A 19,861-nucleotide genomic window follows, 5' to 3' on the forward strand; every position below is an offset into this window, starting at 1 on the left:
GGCAAATCTGTCAAGTACTGTGTACAACCAGTTACCTTAAACATACAATAAAAATTTCACAACCACAGTTTTAATTTCTTTTTTTTTTTTTTTTTTCAAAATCCAATACATCACAATGTTACATAAATTTTTAAAATAAGAAATTTGTAATTATTTTTTTCACAAATAGAAAAGAAAGTACCTAGAACCATCCAGCCCTCAGTATCTGGTGCAACCCTGATAGCTCTTCCCATTCGACCGGAACCAGGCACTAAAGCAACTGAGCTCCCATTGGTTATATACAAAGGCTTGGTTTTGGCGCCATCTAGGTCTACTACTAAATTGCTCCAGACATGAGATGCTGATTTTGTCAGTTTTACAACTCGTTCTAAAATGAAGAATGATTTTCATGTTATATACCTGAAAATGTACCAGCCTTAAATGATAAGTAATTAATAGTTATGACTTTTAATTAGCAGATATAGTAGTGTATATGCTTAATTAAAATTATAAATTAGTCTTTACAATTTGATAGATTAATTTTCAAATGATAAATTTTTCTTACTTCTTTCTGTAAACTTTAGAGTTACATGTAGATCGAGTTACATTGATGTTTAAATAGGATTTTTCATTGATACACCTATCAGATACTTTGAATTTAGGCACAAACACACACACACACACTCATTCTTTCTCTCTCTCTGCACATGTCTTAAGTCATTTTCCTATTCCAAGTCAATTCTCTCACTCTTCATAACCTATTTTCTTACCATTCATTCCAAGGAAAGTGTCCCCTTCACATGGATACACATAACGTTCCCAGAGCACCACTCTGCTGGCCAGCGCCCCCTGGAGGCTGTCTCCACCATCGCCACCAAAGACAAGTATACCCGGCGCCAGAGTACCAGTCTGATGATCTGTGAATCCAGCCTTGGAAAAAATCAAAGAAAATGATCAAATAAACAAAGCAAGACTTCTGTAGAAGTTTATCTTTTAGATACTTCTGGCAGTACACAAGTTTTCTTAAACTTCATTTTGCTCTTATCGAGAAACTATTGAACTATTGCTCTTGTATTTCCAAAAACATAATGAACACGAACATACAACAACTCAAAAGAAAAAAAAACTCACCGTCTCCTCAGATGCTGTCCCAGCAGCTGCATCACCATCCACAAGTACAGATAATCCAAAATCTGGATGATACCCGAATCCCACATTAAACCACACATCCCTGGGAACACTGTTCACAGTGAATTTCAAGCCTTCTGATGAGCTAGACTTGCCAACTGAAATGTAAAGAAATGAACAACATATAAGTCTCCCACCACCACCACTTTTCAATCTTCACTCTATTTTACTTTATTTAGTTCTCAAATTACACAAAGGAATGTAATTTTTCTTTTCAATGTTTATATCATTCTATTTAATAAACATTATTCATTTGCTCAGTCATTTAATTATTTCTCTCACAGATTCTCTGATCAATGAGATTATGGCAAATTTTCACTTCTGCGATGGTCTCTCTCTCTCTTTCTCTCAATTAGGCCTAAATGTAGTATTTGAATGGGCTAAAAGTCCTTTTAAAATTAATTCATTTGAATAGCAAGGGTATTTACAAAAGTCATCTTATAACTTGATTCGGACAAAAACAATGAAAATCAAAGGCTTATAGGAGGATACTGCACAAACACCAAAAAAAGTTTGGAATGCTAAAAGCCTGGAGCCTGTAGAGACTCATTATTGGGCTTGGGAGTGGGGGATACAATGCGGAACTCGTTTACTCTACCTCTCACAGTTAGCGTTCCGTTTTCCCAGAAAACTCCGTATCCCACGAATCGCCCACTTCCTGATGCGGCTCGCTGGTCGCACTGGATGATCGTGGACAGACTGTTGGCCGAAGTCGAAACAGTGGATGGAATAAGGAGCCAAGCGGCCATTGCCATTCCATCTGTACAACTGGCAATATCGCCAGCGCAGCGGCCGGCAAGGTTTTCCAACTAAAAATGGAAAAAGAATGACCTTAAACTCTGAAGCACATTTCTGTTCTTTTTGATGATAGTCAGTAAAATATTATAAGTGCAATATATTCTGTGCTTGCTCCCCTCCCCCCCTCCTCTTTCTCTCTCTCTCTCAGAATAGTGCGCGTAATGACATTGTGCGCAGTTAATTGCGCGTGTTAATTACAGTAGATAAATCCTCAAAGTGAACACTGTCTAAAAACCGTGTCTCACTTCATCCAAGAAACGTTTAAAAAAAGACTAGCCTGTCAATAATAATGAGCAAGTCTACCACAATATAGAACAATGTAATTGTCATTGTGTAATATAGGTATTTTTTATCTTATTATTATCAGCATTATTATTATTAGTATTATTATTCTTAATTATTATTTCCTTCCTTATAGTTTATTTTTTCCCACATTTATAAGAAATACTCCCAGTTGTTACTGTAGATTATGTATATAAGGTAATTATGAAACATAATTACATTTGTGTTTGAAAGCCTGATATCACATAAGTGGGATAATAGGTCTAGATATATAATACATGTATGTATAACACAAGTAGTTTAGAGGGCCTGCTAAATGTACTGAAACATTTTAGTGCTCAATAAATTATTATTATAAATACAGCCACGTGCTCTCTGATACAGTCACACAAAAACTGAAAGTCAAATTAACTTGTAAGAAAAATATTCGTTAACTATATAGATATACCTGAAGATAAGAACTAGTCGCGCCAAGTTCCAGGACAGATTTTGACGTCGCACCAGAACGCGCCGTGGACACGGTGTTGATAGTGCCTTGGACCGTGAAACCGCTGGTAGACTCCAAGCTGTACGATTTGGTAGCCACGTCGTAAAATGGTTCATGTTCCACGTCTATAAAAGAGACAATAAATTGGATATAAAATCAGTTTGTACATTTTTTACTAGATTTCATTACTGAACGTTCACCGTAGCTTTCAACCACTAAATTATTGCGTTTTTGTCCCAAAAATTTGGTATTTTGGACGGCGAACGGTGCCTTTTGGTGCGGTTTAGAAATATGATTCAGCTAGTAAAATTCTTATTTCAATTTTTTTTAGAAATCGAAGGGGGGGGGGGGCGGAGGTCAAGACCCCCCTGACCCCCCACCTAAATCTGCCACTGTTGATATATACAACAAGGCAGCAAAGCTGTCAAATGTACAGACAAAAAACAGAAAATAAAGATGCAAAAAAGGTCATTTTGTCAATTTTGATGCAATAATAAATAATGCTTATAATAGCACTGTCAGTCAACACTGAATTTTAATCTTGCACAACAGGTAACATGGTCAATAACAGGAGCGGACCCAGAGATATTTTCTGACAGTATTACAAAGTATCTATGTTGATCCATCCTCCATTTTGATGGTCTTCCAACAGAAAAAAATAGATACCAGTCAATATAAACTTAATAACCTGACTGTCTTCAGGAAGACCCAGAAGATGGTCCACCCCTTCAATAAAATTACAGTTTCAGGACCATGAGAGTTCAAATTCACATTATGAAACTCTCAATATTTGAAAAATGATGACAGTGCATAAAATAATATTACATAATGTTTAAAGACATAAAAAACAATACAACTGCTTATGTGGAAATACAGAAAATGTGCAGAGCCCCAGGCAGATGAGAGTTAAAAGTCACAAATGCAAGTGTTTGAGAAAAATTTATAAAGGAAAACATAACAAAGCTAGAAAAGCACTTTGAGAGTGCAGACCTCTGCCAAGGCAGCAATTGTTGATTATTATTGATAATTGATTGATTATTGTTCCAGACCACCACCAAAAATTAATCATTGTCCTCTTTGGCCCACTTCCGACAGTTCTTGAAAATTTCTGCAAAATCAGTCCATAACTTTTTGTGTTATGTGGATGACAGACAAACGGGGGTGAAAATATGACCTCCTTGGCAGAGCTTGAGGTAAATATAATTCCAATGAAGATGCTATTCAAACTTTTAATCTTCCAGTTTTATATATATATATATATATATATATATATATATATATATATATATATATTATTTAAAACTTATTTGCAATATTAAACAAAATTTACCTGCATAATTATCACTGCTTCCTTATTATTAATCTAGCAGAGAGCTTTACCTTTGGGAGTTTACAGGGAAATATCAACAAGTGTGCTTTATGTAATCTCATTTAATGGCCTATTAAGGCAAATGACTTTATAACTCTGAAATTAATCTAGTGATACCCAAGGGTAATTTACAGACTGACCCACTCAAAGGTCTTTAGGCCCATAAGTCACACTTTAAGAAAAGCACAAAACCATAATGCCCAAAATAGGAGACTACCAATCCTGATGCAATAATACATTATGTTTAACTGCACAGTCAACATCAACTTATGCACAACAGGTAACACAGACGAAATAAAAAGCATAAGGCTTCAGGCCCATCGGAGTTCAAGTTTATACTAAGAAAGTGCCAGAATGAGAAAAATGAAAATTTCACAAAAAATGCATAAATTCAATAAAAATGATAATCCAATAGAGCTGGTTTTCTCATATGAGCTGAAGGCCAATCCTAAAAATCATACTTGTAAGTTAAAAATGATAATAAGTAGCACAGTTTTCTTTTCATAATGTTTGCAGGAGCAGTGCAAAAAGATTGTTGTCAATTTTGATGTAACATTACATAATAAATTAGAGAATAATTATCACCAATTTTTGTTTATTGAATATAAATAGGATGGACATGTAGAAAATATGATTACCATTCGGCTTCATGTTCATGGGAGCTCTGAGTCCCACAATAAATATGCCAAAAAGATAATGAATATTACACTTAAATGTATAGCTTCCAGAAAAAGAAGCCAATTAGACTGCTTTTCCAACTCAGGCTGCATTTTAGTCCTGTGTTTCTTTTTTGAAAGTTTGACAGTCATAAGTAACACAGTTTTCCCATAATGGTCATCAAGGCAGCAGCACCCAAAATTGTGTTTTCTTTTATTTTGATGCAACATTACATAATGCTTAACGGCATAATGACCATCGATTTTTAATAATAAAATATAAGTGTCATGAATTTTCAGAAAATGTGACTAGCATGGGTCTTCAAGCCCGTGGAGGTTCTAAGTCACACCTTGGAAATGCCAATATGTGAAAAATTACATTTTCACAAAAAAATGTTTAATTGCCAGAAAAATTTACCAAACAGACTGCATTGCCTACTGAAGCTGTATTTTAGTCCGTTTCTTTCCTGTAAGTTTGAGAACAGTAAGTGACATGACTTTCCTTAAATGGTCATCATGGGAGCAGTGCCCAAAATAGGGGTTTCTTCAAATTTTGATGCAATATTACATAATGTTTTACAGCATAATGACCATCAATTTTTAATCATAAAATATTAGTATCATGGATATTCAGAAAATGTGACTAGCAAAGATCTGCAGGCTCATGGAACTTCAAAGTCACATCTTAAAAATGCCAAACTGTAAAAAAGACAGCACTGTTCTGAAATGGGTTTATTTCCATTTTAACACTTTTTAAACAAAACAAAATAAACAGTATACTTCCATTTTTATATGACCAACTAAGAAAATTGATGAGATGGGAAAAATATCAATAGAACAGTGTTAAATGTCCAATTTCCTCCATTCTGAGATTCTGAACATAGTTGATGATTGAATCTAACAAACTGCAATATGATATGATATGAGTTTATTTCCATTTTTGACACTTTATTACACAATACACGATATCAAGTTTACCATCATTTTTACATAATCAACTAACAATGTTGTAAAGATGCAGGAAATATCAAACAAACACTTTTACGTATCTTATTAGTTAAATAATGAGACTGTTAACATGCTTAAGAATTGAATCTGAGGAAATGTGAAAAAACAGCATAACTTCTAAAATAATGGCCAGATTATGCTGATTTTCCAACTCAACCTGCATTTTAGTAAGATTGACCACTCCTGTAAGTATAATGACAATTGGCCTATCTGTTTTTCTTATATAGTGTTATCAGTGTTGCATATATGTTGAAAAAAGTGAAAAAATAGCATAACTCCCCTAAAAATGGCTTGATCATGCTGATTTTTGAACTTGATCTGCGGATTATGAATCTTCATCAGTTTTGTAAGTTTGAAGCCAAAAAGTAAAGCTGTTTTCCACTTATCGTGTTATCGGTGCTGCATATATGCTGAAAAAAGTAAAAAAAAAACAGCATAACTTCCCTACAAGTCACCCGATCATGCTGATTTTCGAACTTGACCTGCGTATTATAAATATTTATCAGTTCTCTAAGTTTCAAGCCAAAAGCCAAAACGGTTTTCCAGTTATCGTGTTATCGGTGCTGTATATATATGCTGAAAAAAGAGAAAAAATAGCCTAAATTCACTAAAAAATGACCCAATCATGCCGATTTTCGAACTTGACCTGCGTATTATGAATATTTATCAGTTCTGTAAGTTTCAAGCCAAAAAGTAAAATGGTTTTCCACTTATCATGTTATCGGTGCTGCATTTATGCTGAAAAAAGAGAAAAATAGCTTAAATTCATTAAAAATGACCCAATCACGCTGATTTTCGAACTTGACCTGTGTATTATGAATATTCATCAGTTCTGTAAGTTTCAAGCCAAAAAGTAAAACAGTTTTCCACTTATCGTGTTATCGGTGCTTCATTTATGCTGAAAAAAGTGAAAAAACAGCATAAATTCCCTATAAGTGACCCGATCATGCTGATTTTCGAACTTGACCTGCGTATTATGAATATTCATTAGTTCTGTAAGTTTCAAGCCAAAAGAAAAAACAGTTTTCCACTTATCGTGTTATCGGTAAAAGTGCACGGCGACGGCGACGGCGACGGCGACAGCGACGACGGCGACGACAGACGCAGATGACGGCTATATGTACAGACACATCTGTGTCTGTACATAAAAAGCTTTTGAATCACTTGATATGGGAATTATTTCTTTTTTGTTTACTAGACTTTTTACGTTTTTTAAGGGGTGCAGCGGTCCGAGAGGTGATCGATTAGCACACAAAACAAGCAAGCGCTGCTTTTGGTGTCATAAACATGTCTATATCTTCACACATGTGACTTTTTAGGCATCTGGATACATGTAGTCACTACCGTGAAGGTTCGACAGCAACGTCGCAATTTCAAGAACGTTCAATAATGAAATATCGTAAACAAGTAACATGACTACCGATATTGATCTGCCATACAAACACTAACGCATGCAAGCAAAACCTTGACAATAACACAGTGAAAGAGCCACAAAGAAAAGTTATTAATTATTGATATATTAATTAGATTTAATGCTTACTTTCAGTCCAGTTAAACAACTCCAGTCGGCTTGTGTAATCGAAAGGTGCCGTCGTGGGTTGCGCGTTCAGTTCGGTCACTGAAAAAAAGAAAGAAAAAAATCAATTCAGCATTTGTTCATTTTCATTTTGCATTCAGAATATCATTAGCAAACCGATATTTTATGGGACTCTAGAAGAACTTCTCGAAAGTGCTTTTCGACGTTTCTTTTTGAAGTCTTCATTCAATAAAATCCGAATTAGTTGGATTTTTTACTTTAGATAGTTAAAACAGAGCCCTAGTTTCAAATGAGATCTTGATCAGCTTCTTTATCAGATATTCACATTTTGATAAGCGGTAAGCGGTCATAATTTGAGACTTGGCAGGAAAGTGGCACCACGAGAATTTTTAAAAACAATTTTGGGGGGATAAAAATGAAACAATAAAGTGTTAGCTTTTCGTTTTCCCATTCAATCAGATCTCTCCTAATTTGTCTTCATTCTAGATGAATGCCAATGCCACAGGTGGCGTAAGAAAAAAACTGGATTGTACCTTATTGGAGCCCCGACGTAGCCAGTAATTTCAAAAGGAGGTTTCTTTTTCTGAAAAAGTGGATCTTTTACCATGAAACTTTAGTGTACCTAGATCAACTTTTGCCCAGAGCAGACTTTTTCCCCGGTAAACGGGTGGTTCGTTCGACCCCCCCACCCCCACCCCCCCCCCACCCCCCCCCAAAAAAAAAATTACCCCCCCCCCCTTTGGCCACGGGACCAGAAGCTGAGGCTTTCAACAGCGATCCCCAAGCATATTTATCAGGCTATTGAAGAGAAACAGCTGGCTGGCGTCGGGTTTGACACTCCATTTTTATATCTTCACCTACCTCCGCATCCACCATGGAAAAATGACAGCTCCGTTTCTCGCAGGTACCACAAGAAGACGGCGAAGTCGTCGACCTGGACGCCCTTCGCTGTGTACTCGTAGCGTCCTGTTTCCTCTCCCCTGGGCTGGAGATTGTTAAGGTAACAGCCCAATGTGAGATGCGTCGCCTCCTCCACTGTGCCTGTGTTGGCCGTTGGACTGCCCACAAAACCTACATTGGTCCCGTTTATGTATGCCTGGACAGGAAGGATAAGTAGATATGAATATGGATCTGGGAGGGCACAGCGAGTGTTATTACCCCCGCCAAGGAGGTTTTGTTTTGAGTTCCGATACTTGGTTAGTAAGTAAGTTAGTATGTCTGTCAGTTCGCAACATAATGCAAAAATGTTAGTGACGAATTTAGGAACTTTGAGGAAAGGTTACAAATTGGCCAAGGGGCAATTGATTTGATTTTGGTGGTGATCCATACATTATTTAATGGCAAATTATTGCTTCAACATTATCTGTCTTGGTGGAGGTCTGCGCTCTCTCAACGCTTTCCTAGTTATCGTTATTATCAGTACCACATTTGGGGACATATATAACCATTTTTTTCATTATTTTCTTTCTCTTACTGCGTCCTTAGTACAAGTAGTTGTGCTGGTCAGTGATGGATTATGTGCTAGATCACTTAAGTGATGCCGTATGAATCTTTAAATCCAGTAATAATAATAATAGATAAATAAATATATGTTATATATATTATCTCAACTTGACTGTCTTACGTTTTTACCTTCGTTTTTATTATTATTATTATTTTAGAAACAGTCCCTAACTAAATCTTACCGATAGACCGGTAGACTGGCTCCATCGAAGTCCAAGGTTGGTCCACTTGTCCCAATACAACCATGGAGTTTGGACCTCATAGTAGCCACTCAGAGTGGTCAGTTTAAAGGTCAAGTACCGGACATTTTGACCAATGTTGGTGTGAAAAGACAGGTCGATCCCTGTGCGTGTGGAGCTTGAGTCTCGGCCCGGTAGAACTGGAATTTGGGAGAATTTATATATATCACTGAAACACTCTCTGTTACTTTGTTGGTTTTTGTTAGATTATAAAATCGTCTTAAAGGTTTTTTCGATTATTTTATCAAAATTATTGCACGTAAAAACAGTCGTAAACAAAATCATTTAGGCGAAAAAATATATAGTGTTTAAATACGGCAACCAAATATGACAAAATGAGCACACACTGATATCTAAGATTCATTTCCTATGAAATAGAAATTTGATCGGGATAAAACACAGTGAAGGAAACTCTCAGCATATTTTTTATTTACCTGAGGCAATTAACATGTGTTTGTTGAAGGTCTGCGAATGTGCCTGCGGCGTTTTCACCCACAGCGACAGCGAGACTCCGTGAGCACAAGTGTCCGGCTGAACCACGCAGAGGGCCTCGGACTTGGGAGTCAAATCTCCCATTTGAAGACAGTCCCTGTTATTGGGGCCGATACTGGCGTATCCGGATACGCCGGCAGTGAGAGTGCAGACGCCACCGGCTTGTTTCATTTCGACGGGGACATTGCTGACGTCAAAACAGGCAAGCAATCCGCCGTTGCGAGCCTCGTTCGGAAAACCCATGCTGTTTTGATCAAAACGCCAGAACATGTTGGTGTTGGTTTCGTAAGTCGCATCTAAAATGATTTTTAAGAAGGAGGAGTGCAACCTTTTTCATTTTGACTTTCTGAGCACAATACCATTTTAGCTAAAATAAGTATCGTCGTAACTAACAATAACCTCTCATAATGAAAATTGTTTCTATTATTATAATAAATCAAAATTGAAAAAGAAATTCTAAATAGTAAGCAAAACTTAAAGTTACAGCGCACTTTCTATTAAACGTATTCATAGGCCTACTCATCAGCACAGCGATCTTATTAAATATTTTAAGTTAAATAATCTAAGATGGATTTTTCTTCTACTATGTAATCCGTTTCTAAAAAAATAAATCACCAAGAGAGACCATCGACGTACATGTCAACCAAAGATTGAACCATGATCTTTATAAGTATCATTATTCTTTTACAACACCCGCCTGCATGAAATGTTCATTATTTTATGTACATTATTAAATATATTTCATATAGCATTAATTATTATTATTATTATTATAATTATAAACACTCACCGACAGCTGTGAAGGGAAGGGGAGCCGTCGCCAAAGTCGGAGCAGGCGTTGTTGGAATAGCTGTAACATCAAGAAAAATGAATTATCAGCAACGTATTGCTACCAAATTTATCATAACATGAAAAGTAGGAAATTTTTGTCAGTGATAAGTAAGTTTTCTTTGATTTATATAAAATAAAAATAAATGACCTTACCTTCGTGCCAATGGCGTACTACCTGTATTTGGTGTTCCTCTTCTTTTTCATCAAGGATCTGGATACTTAAGTAGGGTATAGAGAACAGAACAGAAGAGAAAATACGAAAACAAAAATACATGCACAGCGACCTTCCCACAGCATTCGTCAACATATACGCATACACATTCGTCAGCATATACACATAAAACACGCCTCTCCACATCACATTCGTTCGCATTCCGAGCAATTTCTCACTGATAAAAAACACAACAATGTTGGATTCGGAATTCAACATGTTTTAATCTGATGATGCGAAATTCCATGCAAATCTGAAAAAGAATAAACGAAGAAAGAAGTCATGGTGAATTTGGCAATTGTCAATAAAAGATGACGGGTTCGACTTTATGTATTAGGTTCTAATAAATAGGAAACAAAATCTGAAAATGTGTTCATGTTACAAGTCTACTACACTGAGACTTTATCAATAACTAAATTTAAATCGCACATTCTTAAAACAATATTTATATTAAATTTGTAGAAATTTTATTAAAATTATTATTGTGACCAAAAATACGTCTTACCTCCTATCAGCGTGCGGCAAACTGTGCGCCACCGTTTCGCAGTTTCGTAATATCGATTAATGGGCTAGTCTATAGCAATTCCCGCCAGGGGAACAGGTCCAGTTGTACAGCGATTAAAAAATTCCTTTTACTGAAAAAATCAAATATATATATATTATGCCTTTGTGTTTGACAGTTAAATGTAAGGTGTGCTTATGATTAGGGTTTCGTTCTCTATATGTCTGTCGCAGAGGCAATACATTAAGAGTACTAACTTCTTTCCTTTCCTCCCTGATTCTGGTTAATTCTGGTAAGCTTAAAACCTTGACATTTCATTTGCATGCATCACAGAATATCTTTAATCGAGCTTATTGATCATTTAAATAATTAATTCTTTTGATCAAAGATATCGATCAACACGACAGTCGAAATAAACACGTTTTTGCTAAATGGCATTTAAAGTTGATACCATATCGATTTTTGATAACAATGGTGTTATTGATTCTATTCAAATAACAATGGTAGTGTTATTGATTTGAGAACTAATGACGCCCATTGATAATTGCCAATACGTCGTTTATTGAATTTTCTTTCTGAAAGACGGCAAGTAACCTGTAATGCATATTGAATCTAGTAACATGTTAAATTTAAGGTAAAGGTATAGTAAATAATGCATTGTGCATTAGACCTTTATAAAGCATAGAAATTGGTTTTCCTCAAAATATTAGTTAAAAAACTTAAATCACCAAGGTACCGTTATACCCATCGAAAACCGTTGAGAAACTAGCAATCTATTAACAAAATTTCGAGTTCTTAATTTCAAATATTTGTTCTTTCAAAAGCAAAATTTCCTAGCCCCGACCCCCATTCTTAGAAAAACGGGTTTATGAATCGTGATTCCCTGCAATTTGGCATACGATGATTAACGAAAAAGCGTTAAAATTCCAGAAATGTATTTTTTTGCTTTTGTGTGCCTTTTACAGGTATATTGCGGGTATAGACTATTTGGTAGAAAAATCAATGCCACCAATATTAAAAAAACCGAACCGAAGATTGGTGAAGGGACATGTTGTTCACAGACTAAGAATTTCTAAATATTACACACTTATTTTTAACCAATCTATCAAATAACATTTCACATACTAAGAACTCCCACAAAAAGTGCATTTAAATTCTTTAAGAGATTTTATTTGAAATATTTTTGACTAACTCAAATATATTGGCGATTTGAAGAGTATACGTTCCACTTAGGTGTATTTTTTTAACTACTTAAAAGGGAATCGTTTTTTTTTTCTTGAAAATTTATATATTCTTTTTCCTATCTATTTATCTATCTCGGTTAATTTCATTAATTTATTGCCAAAAGAAAAAAGAACGAACCCGGACGAGATTTTGAGTTTCACGGAACTGATCCGTCTCTACTGTGCAAGCTGCTGAGTGATGACGTCATTTCTATGCTAGCTGGACACAACAAAGAAAAGTACAAAGAACTAGGCAGATAAATAACTGTGAATAACTCTTGAAAAAATAATCTGAGACCCTAGAAGGAATAACTGCTATTCAGAGCCAAGAAAAGATGCTTAAACAGTAGCGCAAACCTCCGACTCCTCAGCCGTTTAGACGCTCAATGCATACCCTCCATCTCGTATCCCTGTTGTTTTGGAAGAGATCTCCTAAACACGATTCAGCAGCTTAGACTGAACGGTGATTCTGGATACCCATCCAATTTGACACAAGCGATATACTTGTGATCAGGCACTGAAACAAATAAGCCGAGATGGCTTGTATCATTCACAATGGTGAGATACCATTGATGAAAAATCAAACAAAAGCGAGACACCTTGGTTGACCGACCCCCTTCTTCCTCCGTTTTTATTTATTAATTAATTTATTTATTTATTTTAAATTTTTTATATTAATTTTTCTCTTTTGGACTTGAAGCTGATGTCGGTCACTTGTTGACCGAAAAGCGCTTTCTGCAACCAGTCCACCCTCTCCTTCCCCTCGAAACGCAGTACGACTAGACTGCCATGTCTACCTTGGTCCACGATTAGAGGCGAGACACCTCAATCCATCACGGTATGCCCTTTCAGGGCACCTTATGACACTGCATGTTATGGTATAATAGTTCTTTATCTTATTTCTTCCAAATTGAATGAGACTAAAAAGTTCACTCTCTCACTCCTCCTACAATGTAATAGAAAGTTCCCACGCTTCTTCTATGAATTGAAGTCATATAAACAAATTAAAAATAAATAAATAAATAAAAATTGAAGAAAGGTCCTCAGACTCGATAAACTAGTCTTGAATAGTCACACAACACGAAAATAATAGCCAAAGAAATATTTCTATAACCTAAAATGTTCTCTTTTAATGTTGTTTAACTTCTTGCTGGATTTTTACCCTGGCTGACCCTTTGGGCATCACCTTTGACCTAGGTATCACTGCTGCGCATTTGTGCATAGCTTTGACCGATATTCGAGCAAATGCATCTCTACATGTACGAGCAGTGAATGTTGTTGGTGCTCAAAATGTTAATATCCGCGTTGGAAAATATCCTAAAGTCATAATTTCTTTGTTTACGTTTCCGGTAAAGCTACTTATCTCCCCCAATCCAGACCTTAAAGATGCTTAAATATCCCTCTAATAAAAGTAACTACTTTCGATTAATTCCCTCTGGAATGCACAGTAGTGTTAGTAACTAAGCAATTAAGAACTAAACCATTTAATTCTAGGTGGTATAAAACATTCAATCTAAATGCAGGAACCGGGCAATGAATCGTTAGCTGGAGTAATTTTTTTTATCGAGAAAGAAAATTCGATTTGGCGGAAAAAAATCAAGTAGGATACCTATCGGGGCCATTGTCTGAGAAAACGATTGGGGCAGTTGTTGAATTCTTACATTATATATAGACAAGTTATTTGTACCGTTTTCATATGGGCACTAACTGAAGGGAAAATAAGAGAGTTCTGATGAACTGGGAGGGAATTCATTTTTATCTGTTTTCAAAAATCTCTTGGCTGGGCGCCATTGCCACCCCCCTCCCCGAAGCATATACCATTGATATTGTCAGTTGTAAGGTTGACTCGTTTTATTTCACACATTCTTTATTCTTTTTTTTGTCAATCTATTCTGTATTCAGCAAATGTTTTTAATAGAACACCATTTTGCACAATAATAAAGCTAATAGCGGTCCGTTCTCCTGGGCCTCATACTTGTGGATGTGAACACATTTGAGAGCAAGGTAATATAAACACGGGGTTTATTCTAACTGGTAGTACGTATACATTATAAAGCCTGCTCAGACTTTTTTGAATTTTCTTCAAAAGCTGGAAGAAAAACATATTGGGGTAGAAGTAATCATGAAAAGGTATTTTATATACATGACTGCTCTTGTGTAAACCTATCATAGTCGATCTCACAAGCAAAGCGGAAGAGTAATACGATATATTAAAGAATGTGACTGCATGAGTGGCAGCTCTGGGTATATAAGTCGTGGCCTACCCGCATGTAGGGTGCCCCGAATGCCGAGAATGTTCTTAACAGAGGTTTCCACGATGTCAGGAAAAGTCCACTTAAGGCTGTATCTGTGGTGTTTGGTGTCCATCATTGGCGGGTGCAAGGCACAATGGTGTCCTGAGCCTTGTCATTGTGATTTTACGTCCTTGTCCCAGGGACTTGTCAACTGCTCCTACAGCCCAATCCTTGCCCTTCCCTTGGATAAATCTTTGCCACTTAATACAACTGTACTGGATCTACGCTACACCGGTCTGTCTGAGATCCCACGGCACGCATTTAGTCACCTGGAGAATCTAAAAATACTGTATGTCGGAGGCAACAACATAAAACACTTTCATGAGGATAGTTTTGCAGGTTTATGGAATTTGGAACACTTAGACTTGTCTCCACTTCATCTGGACACGAATTTCGACAATGAAACATTTCCCGTCAGCTTGTTCCACGATTTAGCGCAGTTAAAAGTTCTGATATTTGGGAAAATGAGCGTCACCATGGAGGTGCAAAATGGTTATTTAGACCAAACCTTAGCTCCCTTACATCGATTGCAACAGGTGTTTTTTCCGGGTCTACCACGGCGTAATTTGGTGCTTGGTCCCGGTTATAGAAATCTCACATCACTTAAAACAGTTGTGTTTCACGGACATGGATCTGAAGTACACCTAAGAAAGCATTCTTTTGCCATGGTAAAAAATTGTCCTATCGAACGACTAGCTTTTATCCGATGCGGTCTTGACACCGTAGAATACGGCACAATGTCTTCATTTCCACAATTGAAAACACTTGACATAGAAGAGGCATCCTTTATATCATTCAGAGAGGTTGAAAATTTTATCTGTGACCTGAACAATACCTCGATTGAAGTACTCCGCATGAACAACATATTCTCATGGGGAATGAGGAAACCCGAAGATAATCAGTGGATCGTGCGTGCTAAAACCTTTCATTGTTTGAAATCCAAAAAACTTAAGTCACTTGAATTACTTGGTGATAAAATATTAAAGATTGACGTTGAAATTTTACCTTTTCTGTCGCATTTAGTATATTTAGATTTGTCTGGTAACGACGTTTTAAAATTTTTAGAAAATGAGACACAATCACACGGTTGGAAACAAATACTTGCTTATTCACAAAAACTTTCAAACATAAGACTTTTCAGGATGGACTACAATGTTTACCGCACGATAATGGTGAATGCCCAAGATGGCCCATCAAACTCCTTTTGGTATGGCCATCCAAAGCTACCTTTAGAACCAGCCAAAAATGTTAGTAAATTGGACAAAGTACATCAAGGTCCCATACAAAACTTTTCTGATGCTGAGAGTCCAATTTTGCATGTAGGATTGCCTGAAAATTTAGAATTCTGGTCCTCAAGCTGGTGGGCTTCGGGTGATAACAAACTTTTACAGTGTGATTTTTTACATGGGTCCATCTATTTCTTTCCCAACAAACTCAGATATCTCAAAATAGAGGACCAGAATTTGAATTTAAACAAATTTTGTCCCGTAATATATGGCTTAGATAGACTAGAATACCTGGATTTTTCTTATAATGGTGTTAACTTCCTTTCAAAAAAATTTTTTGATAATTTCATCTCACTGAAATACTTGTATTTAAAAGAAAACAATTTAGGACCTTTGATAGCTACACGTGGTCTACATCCAATGCAACTCCCACACTTAGAAATCCTTGATTTATCAGTGAACAAAATCAGCACGATACCAAAAGACTTTTTTGGCTATCTTGTATCCTTGAAACGGCTGGACATCAGCGACAATCGAATATCAAAATTAACTTTTACCATGACAAACTTACTTTCCATAGAATACATAGATATCAGCACTAATCAACTAACTGACTTCTCGAGATCTGAGTTGGACTACATTAGGAAAAAGAATGCCAGTAGTTTAGATGTAACTCTGAACATGAGTAACAATCCCATGGACTGCACCGTTTGCAACGGCATAGGATTTCTCCACTTGATTATCCATTCCAACATGACGACAATATTCTCCAACGACTCCACTTGCTACGGGAATGGATCTAAAACAAGCTTAGAAAGTAGCCTGAGTAGACTTGAGGGGGAATGCGATAGCTCTCCACAAACTAACCAGAGCGACAGCTCTCCACGGACGATCATTTCATCAAACCATTGGCTTTCCTTTGGAGCATCTCTTGGTAGCATATCTGCTGTGGCCTGTGGTCTTATAGTAGCTTACATTTACCGTTGGAATATCAAGTAAGTTGACGTGTGAGTGTGTGCAAAAAGTTAAGTTTTATATTGATTAAATATAATAATAATAATAATAAGAAGAAGAAGAATAAGAAGAATAAGGGTATATTGTGCTCTTTTGCTAGGGTAACAAATGAATATAGAAAATATAGTATTAAAATGAATATTAAATCAAATGATTAAAAAGTAAATGGTAAGTCATCCATTTAAAACTAACAAATGTATAGACAATTCATTCAAACGTGTATAAGCAGTATGGTATAAGTGTTTCTATATCATTAAGTGTGGTATTTCAGTAAAACAATGCAATGCTGTGATGTACCTTTTTTATTATTTTTTTCTTCCAATTTTATAGATACCGCTTCTTCCTTCTTCGCCGCCATTTTCGAAAGAGAGGTGCCATTACTGCAACACCTGGTCACGTGTACGCCTCCTATGACGACAACGATTATTACTGGGTAACGCACGTGCTGTTACGTCATCTAGAAGATGAGGATCAACTTGATGTCATCATAGATCAAAGAGATTTTGTTGGTGGCGCTCCCCTTTCAGAGGCCATCGTAGAGGCCGTGGACCACAGCAGGAAAACAGTACTTGTTCTGTCTGAGAGCTACGTGCTCAATCCTTGGTGTGAGTTTGAGTTTCAGATGTCCCTTGCTCGTGGTTATCAATCAGTAATCCCGGTTATGTTTCAACCCGTGCCATTTGATGCTATGACGAAATCGCTGCGAAAGTACATTAGGGCAAGAGGGTATATAAAGTGGACTGACAATCCAGAGGGACAACGTTTGTTTTGGAAACGCCTCTCTGACGCCATCTTCGATCAGAATAATAAGCTTGGGCAACCACAGGAAGATTAATTGACTGAAATCATGTAGCTGAAAATATACTATAATGATTGTTTTCTGGTACTTATTTCATTCTTCTCTTACAACAGATAATTATAAAAAATCTGCCTATTGTAAAAAAAAAAAAAACTTAACGAAATGGTTTTCATACTATTCAAGCTTTCTTTTACTGTGAAGTGGAGTTTTGTAATACCACAACGTCTTAGAAACTAGTTGGAGATCCAACCACGAACTCAAAGGGACAATCTTTTCCTATCCTGTTCTTTAATATCTGAATGCAAGTTAAATGTCACTACTGCCTCATGTCCCAAGCACAATCCAAACAATACTGGGCTATGTAAATACTTTAATTAAAGGGTTTTTATATGATATATGTGCATAAGATTTTTATCAATTTTTAAACTGTAAATAATGAACAAAAATGGAAGCAAGACGTGAATGTCAAGGCAACAAACTTACAATATTTTTCCTGTCAATGTTAAGGAGGTGGAAATAAAACGGTTCACCTACAGAGCAATACATAGACTTGTGGGAACAAAGAGCTCACTTTTTTATGTAAAATGCTAATAATTCATATTGTAGCTTTTATCATACAGGTTTTGCAACAAAGATCTATGCATTGATGGTGAAATAGTTGATCAATTGTGGATAGAAGTGAAACAATGGACACATCAGTGGGCCTCAATTTAAAATAACCGGTAACCTTTTAAACTTTATTGTGGGAAGTAGTTACTATGTGTATAGTCTTCTGATTTTAACATAACATTAAGTCAGTTGTGAGAAGAAATAACACAAGATTCGCATCAAGCACTGTAATTATTTTTGTGCAGTAGAGTGTGTATGTGTGTGAAATTGAGTATATATTTTTATTATATTAACTGTATGTCATATTTGATGAGAAATAAATAGCACATTTATTCATAAAAGGAAAAATATTTAGTAGAAAAATAATGTTACACTTAAAATGCTGCCCTCTTTCAAGAGTCAATATATTTACGTTGTACCAACTTAACAAAGACTGTCCAATCATAAAGTTCGATGGGTGAAGAGGGAATTCCCCACAGCTGTTGGCGAACAAAAGATCTGTACACGCACGGGTTCTCCAAGTTTATTCAGCAACATGAACAGGAGGAGAAAAAAAGCACACCTGGGGATTTGTTACAATTGTGTGACAGTATAAGTTAATTTAAATACATGAAGTTTGACATGCAGAAGCCTGTACTACCCGGTATATGCATTTTTGAGATGCCACTCTCTCACTGTTCACTGATGCCAACTGAAACTTGGAAGCTTCGGAAGCCTGTAAAGGTCACAAGACAAAGAAAGGCAAAACAAAACACACATATCTCAATGATCATATTGACGGTGACTGAAGGAAAAAAGTCTTCTGCTTAACCTTGAGGGTAGGGGGTAGGGTAACGCTTTAGTAAGTTTGGTCAGACAAAGACTTATGCCCATGTGATAATTTACACTTTATTTAGCCAATCTTTTGTTATAAAAACGCATGATAATATTTCAACAACGGGATAAATGCATTTTAATGAGGGTCAAGAGCAGTAAGTAAATCGGAAATTTGAATACCGACGGAGCTATTAAAAATGAAAAATTATAATAATAACAATAAAATCCTGTTTAAGATTAAGATAGATTAAGATTTAATATTAAGATAGTTTAAGATGTAAAAATAAAGTGTTCACTAACATAGTGTATTAAAAAATCTCTTGGGTTCGGTGGAGTCACACACACCCTCCCGACTGATTGATTTTGTATTTTGTAAGAGTTCCTTATTTTATTTCACCTTTTCTTTATTTTCTTCAATGCGATATGTATTCAGCAAATCTTTAAAAACGCCATTTTGCAGAATAATAGAGGCCTGGTGTACGATTCCAGTGGGGTTCTTACTTGTGGTTGTGAACACAAACCAGCGCAAGGTACACACAGAGTTCTTTTTACAGGCTATATGCTATTTTAAACCCTTTACAGACCTTCTGAACTTTCTTTTAATACAAGTTAATGGTTTCTGCACAAAATCAGGAAGAAAAATATATTGGGGAAGTAACCAAGAGAAGGTACTTTATTTACTGAACTCCTCTTGTATAAACCAATCAAGGCCGATTTCAATAGCAAAGCGGAAGAGTAATACGATACATAAATAGGCGCCTACCAAGTTACACAAATATCCATATACAAGTAATTAAA

General features: G+C 36.1%; 2 protein-coding genes across 3 annotated transcripts in view; one reads left to right on the plus strand and one right to left on the minus strand.

The window, feature by feature from the left end:
- The window catches only part of LOC106162206 (uncharacterized), a 48,714-nt gene that overhangs the window by 18,037 nt on the left and 10,816 nt on the right, over positions 1 to 19,861 (minus strand). Inside the window, exons 1-12 of one of the 2 annotated variants that reach the window (XM_087012151.1) lie at positions 14,570 to 14,706; positions 11,086 to 11,215; positions 10,329 to 10,833; positions 9,481 to 9,834; positions 8,990 to 9,186; positions 8,166 to 8,400; positions 7,308 to 7,385; positions 2,696 to 2,859; positions 1,766 to 1,976; positions 1,111 to 1,265; positions 750 to 909; positions 182 to 367 (exon numbers count right to left, since the gene is read on the minus strand). In XM_087012151.1, the coding sequence (XP_086868277.1) occupies positions 182 to 367; positions 750 to 909; positions 1,111 to 1,265; positions 1,766 to 1,976; positions 2,696 to 2,859; positions 7,308 to 7,385; positions 8,166 to 8,400; positions 8,990 to 9,186; positions 9,481 to 9,808 (1,714 nt within the window). In that variant the 5' untranslated portion in view covers positions 9,809 to 9,834; positions 10,329 to 10,833; positions 11,086 to 11,215; positions 14,570 to 14,706. Of the gene's footprint in view, positions 1 to 181; positions 368 to 749; positions 910 to 1,110; positions 1,266 to 1,765; positions 1,977 to 2,695; positions 2,860 to 7,307; positions 7,386 to 8,165; positions 8,401 to 8,989; positions 9,187 to 9,480; positions 9,835 to 10,328; positions 10,834 to 11,085; positions 11,216 to 14,569; positions 14,707 to 19,861 lie in introns of those variants that run through there. The other variant, XM_087012152.1, reaches the window with a different exon arrangement.
- Positions 16,465 to 18,469, plus strand: LOC147762527 (toll-like receptor 2 type-2). The gene is made up of 2 exons (XM_087012168.1): positions 16,465 to 16,820; positions 17,170 to 18,469. Exons 1-2 carry the CDS (start codon positions 16,507 to 16,509, stop codon positions 17,672 to 17,674), a joined length of 819 nt encoding a protein of 272 aa, XP_086868294.1. The 5' UTR covers positions 16,465 to 16,506; the 3' UTR covers positions 17,675 to 18,469.

Source organism: Lingula anatina, chromosome 4 (genome assembly GCF_051362555.1).
Source record: "Lingula anatina isolate TDL-2025a chromosome 4, LinAna3.0, whole genome shotgun sequence".
NCBI classification, from domain to species: domain Eukaryota; kingdom Metazoa; phylum Brachiopoda; class Lingulata; order Lingulida; family Lingulidae; genus Lingula; species Lingula anatina.

Coding starts and splice junctions, on each gene's coding strand:
- LOC147762527 (XM_087012168.1), top strand. CDS start 16,507: ATGAGTAACAATCCCATGGACTGCACCGTTTGCAACGGCATAGGATTT. Junction 16,821..17,169: donor ATTTACCGTTGGAATATCAA/GTAAGTTGACGT, acceptor CCAATTTTATAG/ATACCGCTTCTTCCTTCTTC.